Genomic DNA, 18,255 nt, shown 5'->3' with positions numbered 1-18,255 from the left:
CTTAATGGCCGAAATAATAACGCCCGTAGCTGTGGATTGTTGTAGGACGCATACTAATCGGGAGATTTCTTTTTTAGGTTTGTATGATAGTAACTGTTGGTGGTCACTAAATTTAGCCCTTTTGTATGCTCTCTGGATGGCTTTATGGGGATATCCTCGTGCTCTAAATCTCTCTTTTAATATATCTGCATGTGTTTCAAATTCCATGTCTGTGGAACAAATACGTCTAATTCTAAAAAGCTGGCTTACTGGTAAGCCAATTTTGAAGTTATATGTGTGATGACTTGGAAATTTCAATAAATTGTTCCTATCAGTGGATATACGATGTACTGTAGTGTTGAAGGATCCTTGTGATTTGGTGATTTCTACATCCAAAAAGTTAATCTGATGTGATGATGACTGTGCTATAAATGTCAAATTACTATCCACTGTATTGATCCATGTAAGAAACCATGTAAGAATCCATGTAAGAAACCTCTGTAATCGATGATCGGAACTGATCCAAATGAAAAATGTATTTATTTATTAGATTTTATATACCGCAGTTCCTGTATGAAATACAGATTGCCTCGGTTTACAGTAAACATTAACTTTGCTCGTAAGCCGTAAATAGAACAATAGAAAAACAAGTAACAGTAAAAAAGCTTAGGTCGCATGCTGAATAAATAATAGAGGAAAACAGAGAGCTGGCACAACTGGTGCCACGGGTATAATTGGTGCAACTGCTAAGGGGAAATATTAGAACTAGAAAAAATTAATATCTGGAGTGCATGGAAATAAAGCAGGGGGCAGGCGTTAGAAATGGGTGTGAAGTACAAAGAACAACTGAGAGACCAGTCTGGGGGAACGCATCGAGGAAATGACGAGGGAGGAAAAACAATTGGAAGGCAACAGGGGACATAGGTAGGTGCGGTAACATTGCTTCATGGAAGCAGAAGGGATAGTCCTCGCGGACGTACAGATGGGGGGGAAGAAAGGGGAGGGGCATGACTGTTCAAAACAGCCAGAGGCAAAGATTAGGTGTCAGGGAAAGCTTGGGTGAAGAGCCAAGTCTTAAGGTTTTTTTTGAAAGTCCAGTGGCATGGTTCCATTCGAAGGTCTGGAGGGAGAGCGTTCCATTGGTGTGGGCCTGCTGTAGATAGAGCTCGCTTTTTTATTTATTTATTTATTTATTTATTTATAGATGTCATCTATAAATCTGACACAACCTCTTCCCCACAAAAACCACTGTATTCTAGCGTACCGTAATGTGCATCCACAAATCCAAATCAATGGTACAACCAGTAAATCTAAAGCTAGTATCCAAATCTTTCACCAGATATTTGTAGGCCCCTTATTCCAAGGGTCTGTATAACATCACAGACTCTATTACGGTCCAGGGTCACCTTGCTTTAATTTATAACATCCTTTTGTTGTTTTTCATTTTTATATTTATGTTTATAATAAAATCTCTAAAAGTCTCATAGTACTCTTATTAATATACTTGCACTTATTTTTTCAGAAACATGCACACTATCCACAGATGTAAAAGGAGCTCAAATACTCATCCGTTAGTTGGTCACCCGACATGATCATGTTTCGGACAATAAGATGTCCTGCTTCAGGGGTTGCCCTTCACACTTTTATCCGAGAATCGTCCCGTGTTTAATACTCCAATTCAAGCCTTCTTATCTTCTGTTTCAATAGATGCAAGAATAAACTGGTGCAAAACGAGCCTAATTTTCTTCCATATTGACTGCTATCGCTTGAGCCTTTTTATGTTCCTGGCTTACGTATCCGTCTTTTATACACAACAGCCCTAGAGCTGTTGTGTATAAGCCAGGAACATAAAAAGACTCAAGCGATAGCAGTCAATATGGAAGAAAATTAGGCTCGTTTTGCACCAGTTTATTCTTGCATCTATTGAAACAGAAGATAAGAAGGCTTGAATTGGAGTATTAAACACGGGACGATTCTCGGATAAAAGTGTGAAGGGCAACCCCTGAAGCAGGACATCTTATTGTCCGAAACATGATCATGTCGGGTGACCACCTAACGGTTGAGTATTTGAGCTCCTTTTACATCTGTGGATAGTGTGCATGTTTCTGAAAAAATAAGTGCAAGTATATTAATAAGAGTACTATGAGACTTTTAGAGATTTTATTATAAACATAAATATAAAAATGAAAAACAACAAAAGGATGTTATAAATTAAAGCAAGGTGACCCTGGACCGTAATAGAGTCTGTGATGTTATACAGACCCTTGGAATAAGGGGCCTACAAATATCTGGTGAAAGATTTGGATACTAGCTTTAGATTTACTGGTTGTACCATTGATTTGGATTTGTGCATCTATAAATCTGAGCCAACATCTGATGTCTCCCCACCATTCTGATGTAAAAATATAACTCTCTTCAAAATTGGCAACATACAAGTTTGCTACCGCTGGTGCTAAAGCCAATCCCATGGGGATCCCATGTATTTGATGAAAACAGCCCTGTCCAAACCAGAAATAGTTATTAAATAACACTATTTCTGTTAGTTCCATTAATAACTCAGTTGTAATTCTATGAGGTGTTGTCCTTCGTGACAAAGTCTGAGAAACAATCTGGAGCGCACTTTGTTGAGGAATGTTAGTATACAACGAGCTAATGTCCATCATCACCATGATATAATCTGCTTGGTCTATGACCACTGATTGTAACAATGTTAAAAAATGTGCGGTGTCTTTCACATTGTTGCAACCGTCCCTTTCTGATGGTTTCACTCCGCCTGCCTCTCTTTGTTTGCTCTTCCTCATGCTGCGGATGGACACCTGGCTGCCCCATCGTCTGCCTGCCGTCCTCTCCCCGAACCGGCTTGGGCGCTGCCTCCCGCCATGCTCCGCTTGTACCATAGGGCGCGCGCGCCATGCAGTCCTTCTTCTTATTTACTACTTGGCACGAACCTCCGGGGCATCTCCCCATGATGACGTCATGTTGCCCGGATATTTAAAGCCTACAATGTTTGCTAGCGTTTGAGTTAGCAAGGGGGTAATCCTAAGGGAATCCTACGGATGGGATTCGCTCTCCGCACCCAGCTACTCTGCCTCTTCAATCTCTATTAGACTCTCTAACGCTAATGGGGTACCCGCTACTCGGGGGCCTCACTTGCTTTCCAGGTCGCTATCAGGAAACTGGTACTCGCTCCTCGAGGGCCCATGTTCCCTGACTCACTGCCTACTACTACCTTCTCTTCTGCCTGGAAGGATTCGCTAATCTTCAACATCAGTGAGTACTACCATCTTCACCTCAGAGCTGTTCCCTGGAACCAGGCACTTGCTCCTCGAGGGCCTGCCTCCGTTCCAGCCCCAGTGCCATCTCCGTGGAACCGCTGCGTGAGTACATCATCTGCAAGCTTCCCAGCTCTCAGGGTTCAGATACTCACCCCGCGAGGGTCTGCTCTCCCTATAGTTCTTTCCACTATAGCACTGCTACCGGAGGAGTTGCTGTTCCAGCGCCTGAGGGATACCAGCCCTGCCAGGCTATTCCAGCTGCTCATTACTGCCACCTCTGGTGGCTTCCTTACACAGTCTAATAAAAGATCAAACTCTGTGTTTGTGTGTCCCGAGCTAAGCCTGACCTGTGGCCCCTCATGGGACTTCCCCCAGTAGGTGTGATCAGTTGCCACAGTGTCCAAGGGTCTACCCAAACCTCACAGTTTACAACAATATGGTACCCCTGGCTGCTCCAGTTCGTTTCTCGGGAGAGATTCAAAGGACTAGAGGCTTCCTAAACCAATGCTGCATGCATTTTGCATTACAGCCTGCACACTTCCCCACAGTCTATGCCAAGACTATTTATATTCTATCTTATCTTGATGGAAGTGCCTTGTCTTGGGCCTCAACTCTTTGGGAGTGCAAGGATCCAATCCTGCAGGATATTGAGGGACTTATAGAATTATTTAAATCCGTTTTTGATGATCCTGCTCGAGTGACTGTTGCTGGTTCTGACCTGGTGGACCTGAAGCAAGGTAACTGACCACTGGCTGATTCTGCAATAGAGTTCAAGACTCTTGCTACAGAATTATGCTGGGAACCTAGATGCCTGAAAACTCTCTTCTTCAGAGGTCTGAATACCTGCTAGAGATGTGAATCGTGTGATCGATCGTCTTAACGATCGATTTCAGCTGGGAGGGGGAGGGAATCGGATCGTCGCAGTTTGGGGTTTTTAAATATCGTGTAAATCGTGTAAATCGAAAACCGGCACACTAAAACATCCCTAAAACCTACCCCGACCCTTTAAAATAAATCCCCCACCCTCCCGAACCCCCCCAAAATGCCTTAAATTACTTGGGGTCCAGTGGGGGGGAGGGGAGGGGGAGGGCGGGAAAACCGGCACACTAAAACAACCCTAAAACCCACCCCGACCCTTTTAAATAAATCCCCCACCCTCCCGAACCCCCCCAAAATGCCTTAAATTACCTGGGGTCCAGAGGAAGGGTCCCGGTGTGATCTTTTACTCTCGGACCTCCTGTGCGTTGTAGAAATGGCGCCGGCGCTACCTTTGTCCTGTCATATGACAGGGCAAAGGTAGCGCCGGCGCCATTTTGTTTTTTTGTCCCCCGACGGCAGGAGCGTCGGGCGCCATTTTGCGCAAAATGGCGCCGGCCGTACGGCAACACGATTCGAGTGCAGGAGGTCGTTCCCGGACCCCCGCTGGACTTTTGGCAAGTCTTGGGGGGGTCAGGAGGCCCCCCCAAGCTGGCCAAAAGTCCCTGGGGGTCCAGCGGGGGTCCGGGAGCGATCTCCTACGCTCCTGCCGTCGGGGGACAAAAAAACAAAATGGCGCCGGCGCTACCTTTGCCCTGTCATATGACAGGGCAAAGGTAGCGCCGGCGCCATTTCTACAATGCACAGGAGGTCCGAGAGTAAAAGATCACACCGGGACCCTTCCTCTGGACCCCAGGTAATTTAAGGCATTTTGGTGGGGTTCGGGAGGGTGGGGGATTTATTTTAAAGGGTCGGGGTGGGTTTTAGGGTTGTTTTAGTGTGCCGGTTTTCCCGCCCTCCCCCTTCCCCTCCCCCTTCCCCCGATTTACGAATTTTTGACGATAAATCGGGGGAATTGTTATTGTATCGCAGCTCTAACGATTTTTGACGATTTAAAATATATCGGACGATATTTTAAATCGTCAAAAAATGATTCACATCCCTAATACCTGCTTGAAGGATGAGCTTGCTGCTCGAGAGACAGCTGGTGGCTTTGGCTACTAGAATCGACCACCGGCTTTGTGATAAGGTGAAAGAACTCAAGCCTACTAAAGGACCGGTTCAGAAGGAGACGCATGCTAAACTTGCACTTCGGGTGGTTCCAGCAGCTCCTGTTGCCGGTGGAGAAGAACCAATGCAACTCAGTCGCAGTCATTTGACTTCAAAAGAGAGAAGACTTCGGAAGAGGCATGGCCTATGTATGCACTGTGGACAAAGCTGGTCACGACGTCCCAACGTGCCCTATTCATCTGGAAAACGGACGGGCCAAAGTCCTGCAGGAGGACTGTTCTTAGGCCTTACTACGCCTTCTCCTCCACGCTCTCTACCAGTCTCCCTGACTTGCGGACCATCTACAATTCAAACTCTTGCCCTTGTGGACTCGGGGGCAGGAGGCATCTTTCTACTTCGACGCCTAGTGGAACATTTGAGGAGTCCCCTCGTTACTTTAGACGCTCCACTACTCTTGTCTTCCATCCATGGAGAACCTTTGCCCGGTGATGTGACTTGTCGTACTGAACCAGTGACTCTACGCACCGGAGCCCTCCATATGGAGACATTCCCCTTCTTTGTGTTAGAGAAGGCCATGCACCCTATCGTTCTGGGGTTACCCTGGTTGCAGATGCATCAGCCTCAATTCGACTGGTCCTCCCTGGAACTCTCCCGCTGGGGCCCAGGTTGTCATGGCAGATACCTCAAGGAAGTCTCTCCTGCTCCCTGCATGCCTACAACTCCAGTGATGGCAGGACTGCCGCCTCAGTACGCATCATTCAGTGATGTGTTTTCCAAAGAATCTGCTGACATCCTCCCTCCATATAGATCTTAAGACTGTGCCATTCGGCTGAAACCAAATACTGACCCTCCTAAAGGACGTGTCTATCCTCTCTCTGCAATAGAGAACAAGGCTATGTCCGAGTACATTGAGGAGAATTTACAGAAAGGTTTCATTATACCTTCAAAGTCGCCACCCGGTGCAGGATTATTCTTTGTGGGGAAGAAGGATGGAACTTGTATCGATTATTGAGGTCTGAACGAGATATCCCCTGCCTCTAATCCCAGAGCTGTTTGACCGGCTTCAAGGGGTCAAGATATTTTCGAAACTTGACCTGAAGGGGGCCTACAACTTAGTCCGGATTCGCAGTGGCGACAAGTGGAAAATGGCTTTCAACACTCGAGACGGTCATTTTGAGTACTTAGTAATGCACTTCGGCCTGTGCAACTCACCCGCTGTGTTCCAGAACATGATGAATGACATTCTGCGGGATTTGTTGTACAAGAGTGTCGTGGTGTACCTAGATGACATCCTAATATTTTCTCAGAATTTGTCTACGCATCTAGAAGACGTCAAGCAAGTTCTACTAAGACTCCGAGAACACCGACTCTACGCCAAACTATCCAAGTGCGAATTCCATAAAGACTCCATGCCTTTTCTTGGCTTCATTGTTTCTAAAGATGGCTTCTATGGCTTCCAGATGGCTTCATGGTTTCTAAAGATGGCTTCCAAATTAGAAAGTATTAAGAATTGGTTCCAACCTACCAGCCTGAAGGCCCTGAGACGATTTCTGGGGTTCACCAACTATTATAGAAGCTTCATAAAGAGCTACTCTTCTTTAACTGTGCCCTTGATTGCCATGACCCGGAAAGGGGCCAATGCTTCTGAATGGTCTGCGGAAGCCATTTCCGCGTTTGAAGATTTAAAGACTGCCTTTTCCATGGAACCATGCCTACATCATCTGGACCCCAACAAGCCATTCATCATAGAGGTCGACGCCTCTGACGTCGGTGTGGGGGCTGTTCTGAGCCAGACTAGAGATTCCAAGTCCTTACGTCCCTGCTCTTTCTTCTCACGACGTTTCTCTCTGGTAGAGAAGAATTATGGGATCGGTGACAAAGAGCTCCTGGCTATTAAGATGGCATTCGAGGAATGGCGGCTTTGGCTCGAAGGCGCTCAACATCAAATTACCGTGTTTATGGACCATAAGAATCTAGAGTATCTCCGCCATGCGCAACGTCTTAATCACAGACAAGCTAGATGGTTCTTATTTTTCAACCGCTTTGTCTTCGTGCTCAAATATCGCCCTGGAGACAAGAACACCAGAGCTGATGCTCTTTCACGCTCCTTTCTCTCGGAGGATATTCCAGAGGAGCCGCAGCACATAATCGACCTGAAGAAAGTCTTCTTAGTGGCTACTCATTCTGTGCCCACCAGTAAAACTATCATGCCAAAGCATCTCAGAAAGAAAGTATTCCATTGGGCGCATGATTCCAAGCTGTCTGGCCATCCTGGTCAATGCCATATCCTGCTAAAGCTACAGAAGTATTATTGGTGGCCAACTATCAAGGAAGGCACTTTGTGGCATCATGTACCAACTGTGCCAAGCACAAACCTACTTCTGGCCAACCGTGGGGATTGCTGCAACCACTTCCAGCTCCGGAACAGCCCTGGATGCATATCGCTACTGATTTTGTAGTTGATCTTCCCCTTTCTGGAGGTATGAATACTATCTAGGTCACAGTCGACTGCTTCAGCAAGATGGCCCACTTCATGGCACTACCTGGCTTGCCCTCAGCCTCGGAACTTGCGAAGCTCTTCATAATTCATATCTTTCGTCTCCACAGCCTACCGAAGCACATAGTCTCGGATCGAGGATCACAGTTCACGGCAAGATTCTGGAAGGCCCTGGGCAAACTCTTCGATATCTCTCTAGATTATACATCTGCCTATCAAAGGGATCAACAGTAATTTCACCATCATTAGAAATAAACAGCCTTAAATTCAATTTACATATAAATCTTTGGATAGACACTCTACTATCAAACTTTGAGTGCCTAGTAGTAGGTACATATGACAAGCCCTGGTTTAATACCTCAATTTGTGATGGGGTGAGAGATATGGATGACAAATTCACTACTGCTGATGATTGTTCTATATCTAAACACACATTGTCATCCACTGAAGGTGAAGGTCATTTCATTTGTTGTCTGGTCTAATGCGCTTCATAGCCTTCTCATGTATCAAATTTCCTACCTCTCCCACGGTATGACCAGCGTGTACCGCGTCTCTGAGATGGAATAGTCGTCCCATTTCAACGCATGATGTTCTGATTATTACTCGCATTCGACGATTCTTCCCCCTCGTTAGAGGCGCTAGAGCTTTCATCAGATGAAAACGTGAATTTAACTTTTTTGGATTGTGTTTTATTTCCAGTCCAATTATAAACACGATCCAATTTGTAATCAGTCTGATCTCTCTTAAGCTTAGATATTTTACCACTTTTGATTGATGTATGAAATTGATCCAAGCTGTTTTGTAAATCACTTATTTTATCATCCCGCTCCGGCGGGAGAAGATGGTCGAATGAACCCTTAGCCAGGTTCTCTCGGATATACTCCGTCGTGGCTCGGGTCTCTGGTTGTGACAAAGTATAGGTCTGCCCTTGAGGGGGTGTGGTTCCAGGCAAAAGCTCAATTGGATAGGAGGCGATGTCCTTTCATGGATTACAAGCTGGTTAAAAGACAGGAAACAGAGAGTAGGATTAAATGGTCAATTTTCTCAGTGGAAAAGAGTAAATAGTGGCATGTCTCAGGGATCTGTACTTGGACAGGTGCTTTTCAATATATATATAAATGATCTGGAAAGGAATACGACGAGTGAGATTATCAAATTTGCGGATGATACAAAATTATTCAGAGTAGTTAAATCACAAGCAGACTGTGATACATTAAAGGAGGACCTTGCAAGACTTGAAGATTGGGCATCCAAATGGCAGATGAAATTTAATGTGTACAAGTGCAAGGTGTTGCATATAGGGAAAAATAACCATTGCTGTAGTTACACGATGTTAGGTTCCATATTAGGAGCTACCACCCAGGAAAAAGATCTAGGCATCATAGTGGATAATACTTTAAAATTGTCGGCTCAGTGTGCTGCAGCAGTCAAAAAAGCAAATAGAATGTTAGGAATTATTAAGAAGGGAATGGTTAATAGAACAGAAAATGTCATAATGCCTCTATATCGCTCAATGGTGAGACCACACCTTGAATACTGTGTACAATTCTGGTTGCCGCATCTCAAAAAAGATATAGTTGCGATGGAGAAGGTACAGAGAAGAGCAACCAAAATGACAAAGGGGATGGAACAGCTTCCCTATGAGGAAAGGCTGAAGAGGTTAGGGCTGTTCAACTTGGAGAAGAGACGGCTGAAGGGGGGATATGATAGAGGTCTTTAAGATCATTAGAGGTCTTGAACGAGTAGGTGTGACTCGGTTATTTTCACTTTCGAATAATAGAAGGACTAGGGGGCATTCCATGAAGTTAGCAAGTAGCACATTTAAGACTAATCGGAGAAAATTCTTTTTCACTCAACGCACGATAAAGCTCTGGAATTTGTTGCCAGAGGATGTGGTTAGTGCAGTTAGTGTAGCTGGTTCAAAAAAGGTTTGGATAAGTTCTTGGAGGAGAAGTCCATTAATGGCTATTAATCAATTTTACTTAGGGAATAGCCACTATTATTAATTGCATCAGTAGCATGGGATCTTCTTAGTGTTTGGGTAATTGCCAGGTTCTTGTGGCCTGGTTTTGGCCTCTGTTGGAAACAGGATGCTGGGCTTGATGGACCCTTGGTCTGATCCAGCATGGCAATTTCTTATGTTCTTATGTCTTATGGACAATCGAACCTCCAAAGAGGCGGGAGGATATCAGCTTTCTGCTTTGAGAAGACATCTTCAAAGTCTGCATAAGGAACTGAAATGCCAGAGGAAGTGGTCGCAAGAGCAACTGTAGGAGGCAGTACCACCTTTTTCAAACAAGTTTGATGACAGGCTGGACTCCATTCACTCAGCTTGAAAGGACCCTCAGTCAAACTGGGGAGAGTGAAGCTGAAACCAAGGTAGTCCCAGGGCAACCGGATGAATCGATTTTTCTAGGACGAGAAATTCAATTTCTTCAACGTGAAGTGCGCCAGTAAGGAGACGAACTGGCTCTGTAGTCAAGGGGATCCGGCTGGGTAACGGCTCGCCATAAATAGAGCAATACACAAGGAAGTTTCCAGAGGACGGTATTAATACCCAAAAACTGAACTAGGTTCTTGAGAATAAAATTTCCCCCTGCTCCGGAACCTATCAGAGCAAGGACAGGGAAGGACCGGGAGTCCCAGGTTAACGTAACTGGTAAGGATAACTGAGGGGCTGGAGAGGTAGCATCCAAGTTCAGGACCCCTACTGAACTTAGGCCCGGAAGTTTCCCGGACGGACTGAGCAGGTCTGAAGACAATGGCCTGATGCTCCACAATATAGGATAGGCCTGATTGCCTCCGCCGGAGGTGCTTTTCCGGGGACAGCTGCCCATGGCCCAACTGCATGGGTTCTTCCGCTTTAGCCAAGGAGGGAATCCTGCCGGTGCCAGGGCTTGTGGTAGGTGGTAAGCGGGAGTGTTCAAACGTGGCCTTTCAGGCTTCGGCCTGCTTTTACCCGAGCGCCCCCTGTCTGACTCTCGTTCCTCTTGGCACCCGGGTCTCCGGGTGCCAAGATTCTCCCAATGGCGCTCTTGGAGGCGCCATTTGTCCAGTCAGGTCAATAAGGTCCTCAAGTGAGGATGGTAGCTCACGAGCTGCCAGTTTATCTTTTAGCTGCGGAGATAGTCCGTCAAGGTAGATGGCTCGAAGGCAATCTTCTTGCCAAGCAAGCTCTGTAGCTAGTGTCCGAAATTCTATAGTATAATCAAACAGGCTTCGTTGACCTTGCCGTAAGTGAAGAAGATTAGCACTTGCCACAGCATGCCGCCCTGGGTCGTCAAAAATCTGACGGAAGACGGTCACAAAACGAAATAGTTCTTGTAGGAGCGAATCTGAGCACTCCCATAGGGGCGAGGCCCAGGCCAATGCCTTCCCTTCTAATCGAGACAGGATAAAGGTGACCTTCATGAGTTCATCTTGGAAGATGGATGGCTGCAGAGCAAACTGCATATAGCATTGGTTAATAAACCCTCTGCAAAACTTGGAGTCACCATTGAAGCGAGGCGGAGCTGGTAGGGCCAGCAAGACCGTGGAGGTGGAGGGAGGCAGCTGTTAGTTAGTGGAAACTGGTGCTGGATCCGAGTGACCGGATTGGGCATCAAGCCAAGCATGCAGACACTCTAGAGAGGAGGCCAATGCCTCAAGGAATCGTTACTGTTCTTGTACCTTTGTAGCCAGGCCAAGAATGGCCTGGAGGGCATGCGGCTCCGCCAAGTCCATGGCCTTTGCAGCCTGTTGCGCAGGAGGTGGACCCTTGGGCCGAAGTGGGGTTGACGCTACCCGTAGGGGAGGCCCTACGGGTCCCCACCATCAGTAAGCGGAGCTGGCTGACTGATGGAGGCCGGCTGGAGCTTCGCCAATACCAGCCCTCGTTCCCCGCGGGTTTAGCCCTTAGGTGCCGGGGCCAGCTGGATTTAGATGGGCCTCCATCTGAGGTCTTCAAGTAGATGAGGAAGAGGTCAGCCACTGGCCAGCAACGGTAGTAATGGAGAGTCTGTATTAGATGAGGCGGAATCCCGGAGACCCGGGTGCCAAGAGGAACGAGAGTCAGACAGGGGGCGCCCGGGTAAAAGCAGGCTGAAGCCTGAAAGGCCAAGTCCAGAATAGAGACTGCAGGGGCATCGTAGAACAGGCTGAAGTCAGGGCAAGCGGCAAGTGGGAAGCAGTGGCAAGGTCAGGTCCGGGAGATGATCAGTAGCATGGTCGGACAAAGCAGAGGGCAGGTCCAGGAGATGATCAGTAGCGTGGTCGGGAAAAGCAGAGGTCGGGTCCAGGAGATGATCAGTAGCGCCTAGGGAGGAACGCGGCGCAGGCCGGCAGAGAGGCCCGCCACAGAGCACAGGCGTACCCCTCCTAGGGAGCCTGATTCATCTGCTGCTATCCCTAGGCTTTTCTTCCTTGGTGGGAGGGTTTTTCTTTGCTTGAATTTGCAGCTTCAGTAGGCTCATAGCTTGCTCAGTGATTCAGGCTCTTAGCAATCTCAGCTTTCAGTGATTCCAGCTCAGTTAAGCTCATGGCCAGTCATTTACTGTTACCCACCTCTTCTCATCCAAAAGACTGTGGAAAGAAACTATGTGCAAACACTTCCATCCAGCCTGGCCCTTCTTATTTTCTGCTCTGAGAACTCAGTACCCAAGTGTGGTGACTCCCGTTGTTAGTCAGGGTGAGAGTCTATTTGTTTGAAAGGACTCTCTCCCAAATCTCTCTCTCAGTCAGAATTCTGAAAATTAAGACTTTTTCAGTCAAAGTTCCATAACTTAGGATTTAGGCATCCTTTGTTTTAAAGTGATGTTTCACTGTAAATTATCAGCAATAGTCAAGAGAGCTGTGACATGCAAATCCCCTACCTGAATCTTTGACTCATTTATTCAATGGTCATTTAAGCACCTTCACAGTAGGGGGTCTGGCAAGCTTTTCAACCTTGCTCTGGCTTTCCGGGGCTGGTGGCTTATTTTACATAGATGCATTGCCTTTTTTTTCTCTGCTACAGTTCACGTAACTGGTAACATGCTCTTTCTCCCCCCGCCCCCCTTGGAGGGGGTTTCACTAGCTAAGCACATGTCTTACTGCCATCCAAGCATGGACACAAAAAGACAAACTCCATCAGAATCACACCCAAGCAGAGATCCTCTGGATACAGAACATCCATAGACATGTTCCTTAATGGAAAATCTCATTCGAAACCTAAGAGCTCCTGCTAAAAACACAGGTTAAAAGCCTTGAGTCTAACTGGATTCAAAACTCACCACGCTCCCACAAATTCAAACAACAGTAGAGAGCTGATAACTTTCAACCTATGATGACGGCATCCGCTCATTAAGAAGACAAATGTACTCCCAGTTATTCATGCCACACTAACCACGTGGCTGGAGTACACAATGTACAGGGGTATAACAAATAAGGCCCTCCACAAACTCTAGATGTTAGAAAACTCCGCTGTATGACTGATAACAGAAATCAAATCATATGACCATATCATACCCATTCTAACAACTATGCTGATTACCTGTTCTACACAGACCAAATTCAAAACCATGACACTGATACTCAGGGCTCTAAGAAGAGGCAGACCTATCTACTTGAGAGATAGGCTGTCCATATATATGTCCTTTTCAGGCCACTAAGATCCTTTCTTGGATCCTCCTTGACAACTCTGTTGACAAAATAATTCAAAAGAACAGATACCTGCAATTGATCTTTCACTGAAGCAGTATTTGCCCTATGGAACTCCCTTACAGAAAAGCTCCAAATATATGACTGCTTCTACTTCAGAAAGCATATAAAAGCCTGACTCTTCTCCCAGGCCTTTAATACCAAGCTGCTAAAAAAAAAAAAAAATACCAAGCTGCTGAAATGACTAAGGAAAACTTCCTCACATCATCTTGAGTTCTTGATCTTGGTGCTACAACCTATTGTTTTGCTGAGGTGTTATTTATTTTTGAGTTAGCCACTTATATTCTGCTGTGTTGCTATTAGAACTTAGTCAACATGTTTATTTATTTAAAGTTAAGTTCTTGTTGTATCCCTCTTTGGGTGAATTTTGTATTCAAAAAGGCAGGTAATAAACTCAAATAAATAAAAATAAATAAATATAGTAATAAGACATTTTGCCAAAAGTTATATAGTTGCATTAAAAGAATGTTAAGGAATCTACAAATGTTTTCTGTAAATCCTCATTTTGTACACCAAAAAATTTTATTTAAAACATTTGCTAACAGGTTTAGTTTAAATTTTTGTTACTCATTGTGAGCTGTATTTTTGTAAAACAAAAAGGTCTACAATTATCTTCTGCAGGAGCAACAGGTGAGAAAGGATGAAAACAATAGCCAGTCAAGAAGGATCTCAGAACTGGCATCTGAGAAACAGAAAGAAAGACAGTTTGAATTGATGTTCTCTCACCTGAAGAGACTAGTACAGGATGAATCACAGAAAGTTCTCAGTGCACATGAGCAGGTATAATGTATTTCATTTCCTTTCTTTGAATCACATTTGGGGTTGATTCACTCCTATCATTTTGAACTTCCCTTTGGCAAATAATGCTAGATCTTTGGGTTTTCCCAAATAGCAGCTATTGTAAAAGAGTATTTCAAGAGATATTTAGGGCAGGCAAAATTCTATGTAACAAGATTTTTTTAAAAGATTTTTTAAAAAGATATTCAAGGCATATCGAAGGCAGAGCCACCATACATGATGAATAAAAACCTTCCGCTCAACCTGCAAACCAACCCACAAGGCTTGGGATTATTCAGTTCCCAATGGTCGCTATCCCAAATATATTTCCCTGTACGTACCAGGATCAGTCCAGACGGTGGGTTATGTCCCCCGTCCAGCAGATGGAGTCAGAACAGAAGACTTCTGGGGGAGGTCCTATATTACCTCATCACCCTTGTCTCTATCTTCAGTATCGTTCTGACTCCAGCAGATGCGAGCAGGGAACCCAGAGTTCCCCACTGTGGTAGCTTAGTTTTCTAGGCTTTTCTTTTAAAGTTTGAGAGATCAAGTAAAAATAAATAAATAAATAAAAATAAAAAGGCTAAGTTAGTTTCTAGAGGAGCTTAATTAGGTGAGCTTGTGGCCTGAAGGGTTTGAGGGTTCCCCTCCGCCGGAGCTTGCTGACAGGCCTGCCTTCTCTCCTCCTTTACATCTTCTTTCCCTCTGGGGTTTTTCTTTGGTGCTGGGGTAAGTGTTTTAATTTCAGGCTTACCTCAGGAAGCGTTTTTCTTCTCGTTGGAAGTCGAAGCTTTTAGTCGGGGTGTACGCTGGTGGTGCCAGCTTCTCCCCCCCCCCCCCCCCCCCCCCCCACGGACGGGTGACCCGCGGCCCCGCGACGCTCAATTCCCCAGGGCCGCCAGCTACCGGGAGGAAACATTCCTCGATGGTTTCTCGGGTTAGCAGGGGGTCGCCGGTTTAACTGAGCACAAGCTGCAGCGCAAGGGAGGTTTTGCCGCGCTTGCCGCCCTTTTCCCCTCCCCCCTCAGCGTGTCAGATGCCGCGTTCAGCGGCCTGCGTTTCCTGTGGCCAGCAGGGAGGGAAGCTCTCTAGAGAGGGGCAGTGCTCCGGCTGCCTTCCCGATGGGGAGGCCAGCCCTTCAGGGGGGGACGTCGAGGGCGGCCCAGACCGCGAACCGAGGAAGCAGCAGGCCCCGTTCCCGCTGAGCGCGGGAACGGCAGCCATTTTGGGATGATCCCACCTTAGCAGTCCAAGTGGAAGGAGATGACCCGAGAGTCCTCCTCCGCATTTTTCAACCAGAGGAATTAGAGGACCTCATTCCCCACATTCTGAGAGAGATGGACATCGACCCCCCCCCCCCTCGGAACCGGTCGGACCGGATCCTAACGTCAGGAAGGGAGATCCTCTGCTAGCAGGTCTTCGGCCCTTGGATAAAGCTTTTCCCACTCATCCTTCCTTTCTCCAACTTATTTCCCGGGAGTGGGACACCCCTGAGGTGTCCCTCAGGGTCAGTAGGGCTATGGAGAAGCTCTATCCCCTGCCACAGGACTTCCTGGACATTCTCAAAGTTCCTGCCGTGAATTCGGCGGTTTCGGCGGTTACAAAGCATACTACCATCCCCGTCACGGGTGGCACCGCCCTGAAGGACCCTCAGGACAGAAAGCTGGAAGTTTACCTCAAGAGGGTCTTTGAGGTTTCGGGGTTGGGGATGCGGGCGGCTATTTGTAGCGCCTTGGCACAGAGAGCGGGACTGCAATGGGTCCAACAGCTTCTCACATCACAGGAGTTGCCAGAAGCGGAAGCTCAACAGGCAGATCGGCTGGAGGCCGTCATTGCATATGGGGCGGATGCCTTTTATGACCTTCTCAGGGTACTTGCTCGCTCCATGGTGGTGGCGGTTTCAGCTCGGCGTCTCCTGTGACTTCGGAACTGGTCGGTGGATGCCTCTTCTAAGACCCGCCTAGGGTCCCTACCCTTCAAGGGTAAGTTCCTTTTCGGTGAGGATCTGGACCAAATTATCAAGTCTCTCAACGAGAACGCAGTTCATAAGCTCCCGGAAGACCGCCCAAGGACTTCGAGGTCTTTCTCTTCATCCGCTAGGTATCGGGCCAGAAATCAGCGAAGGACACAGGCAACGCGTCAACAAACTCCTCGCACTCCGCCATCTCGCTCAAGTTCTTGGAACCGGTCCTTTCGCGGGCGCCGCCCCGGTAGGGAGGGACAGGGGCGGAACTCCTCAAATTCCACCTCCCTCAAGTCTACCCAAAGATGCCAGGCGGACCCACGATTCGATCCCCAGGCAGGGGGGCCGGATTGCTCTCTTTTACGAAGAGTGGGTCCAACTGACATCGGACCAGTGGGTCTTGGATATTCTAAAACACGGCTACGCGTTGGATTTTGTCTATCCACCCAGAGACAGATTTCTCTTCTCTCCCTGCGGGTCCCATTCCAAACAAGTGGCAGTTCATCACACCCTCGATCGGCTCTGCGCATTGGGAGCAATAGTGCCGGTTCCTGCCTCCGAGTTGGGTCGCGGTCATTACTTCATCTGTTTCGTGGTCCCGAAGAAGGAGGGCACCTTCCGTCCTATTCTGGACTTCAAGACGGTGTACAGGTTCCTCCGGGTTCATCGTTTTCGCATGGAAACCCTTCGTTCGGTTCTGGCAGCGGTACACCGGGGGGAATTTCTGGCGTCGTTGGATCTCACAGAGGCCTACCTGCATATTCCTATCCGCAGGGAGCACCAGCGGTACCTCAGGTTCAAGATTCTGGGTTGTCATTTTCAGTTCCTCGCCCTGCCGTTTGGACTGGATTGTGCCAAGAGCCACCTAGTCCCCTCCCAGTCCTTGGAGTTTCTGGGAGCGCGCTTCGACACGAGGGAAGGCATGGTGTTCCTCAAGCAGGAAAGGGCGCAGGCTCTCCGGGATCAAGTCCTGCGTTTCTCGGCTCTACTGGACCCCACGGCGTGGATTACCTGCAGCTACTGGGAACCATGGCCTCCACTATCGATCTCGTACCGTGGGCATTCGCTCACCTGCGTCCTCTCCAAAGGGCCCTACTGTCCCGATGGAAGCCAGCGTTGTGGGACTACCAGGCGCTCCTTCCGATACCGAGGGAAACCCTAGACAGCCTGCAGTGGTGGCTGGACCCTCAGAACCTAGCCCGGGGGTTCTCCCTGGAAGTTCCGGAGTGGATAGTTGTCACCACAGATGCCAGCCTTGCGGGCTGGGGAGCTGTCTGTCAGGAGAGTTCCCTCCAGGGCCGGTGGACAACAGTTCAGGCACGGTGGCCCATCAACCGGTTGGAGACCAGAGCGGTTCGCCTAGCTCTGAAGGGGTTTCTCCCACGAGTGCATCACCGGGCGGTTCGGATCCTATCGGACAATGCGACTACGGTGTCCTACATCAATCGTCACAGGGGCACACGAAGTCTCCAAGTCTCCTTGGAAGCGGACAAGTTGATGCAATGGGCGGAACGCCACCTCCTGCGCCTTGCAGCCTCCCACATCACAGGGGTGGAAAACGTGCAGGCAGACTTCCTCAGTCGACAGCGCCTGGATCCAGGGGAGTGGGAATTATCGGACGAAGCGATGAATCTGATAGTATCTCGCTGGGGGCGCCCCCACCTGGATCTCATGGCCACCGCAAGCAATGCAAAGGCCCCGCGATTCTTATGGCGCGGAAGGGAGCATGGCGCGGAAGGGGACGACGCTCTAGTCCTGCCGTGGCCAAGGCACGTCCTTCTGTACGTCTTTCCCCCGTGGCCTCTGGTGGGAAAGGTAGTCCGGAGGATAGAGATCCATCAAGGCCCGGTACTTCTGGTGGTGCCAGAGTGGCCCCGCCATCCGTGGTTTGCGGACCTTCTTCTCTTGGCCACGGAGGGTCCGGTACGCCTCAGTCATCTTCCGCGTCTACTCTGGCAGGGTCCCATATTTTTGGAGCAGGCAGATCGCTTCTGTCTAGCGGCTTGGCTTTTGAGAGGCGCAAGCTGAGACGGTGAGGCTACCGAGAAGAAGTCATTTCAACTCTACTGCGGGCGCACAAGCAGTCTACTTCGGTAACTTAT

General features: G+C 47.9%; 1 protein-coding gene across 2 annotated transcripts in view; it reads left to right on the top strand.

Moving 5' to 3' along the window:
- The window catches only part of LOC115085471 (uncharacterized protein MG328 homolog), a 401,953-nt gene that overhangs the window by 269,806 nt on the left and 113,892 nt on the right, over positions 1-18,255 (top strand). For both annotated transcript variants that reach the window (XM_029591537.1, XM_029591536.1), the window contains exon 9: positions 14,035-14,193. In XM_029591537.1, the coding sequence (XP_029447397.1) occupies positions 14,035-14,193 (159 nt within the window). The remainder of the gene's footprint in view (positions 1-14,034; positions 14,194-18,255) is intronic.

The sequence above is a fragment of the Rhinatrema bivittatum genome, chromosome 2 (assembly GCF_901001135.1).
Source record: "Rhinatrema bivittatum chromosome 2, aRhiBiv1.1, whole genome shotgun sequence".
Classification (NCBI taxonomy): domain Eukaryota; kingdom Metazoa; phylum Chordata; class Amphibia; order Gymnophiona; family Rhinatrematidae; genus Rhinatrema; species Rhinatrema bivittatum.
The sequence above is the reverse complement of the archived record's forward strand: the minus strand, read 5'-3'. Positions and strand labels throughout refer to the sequence as shown.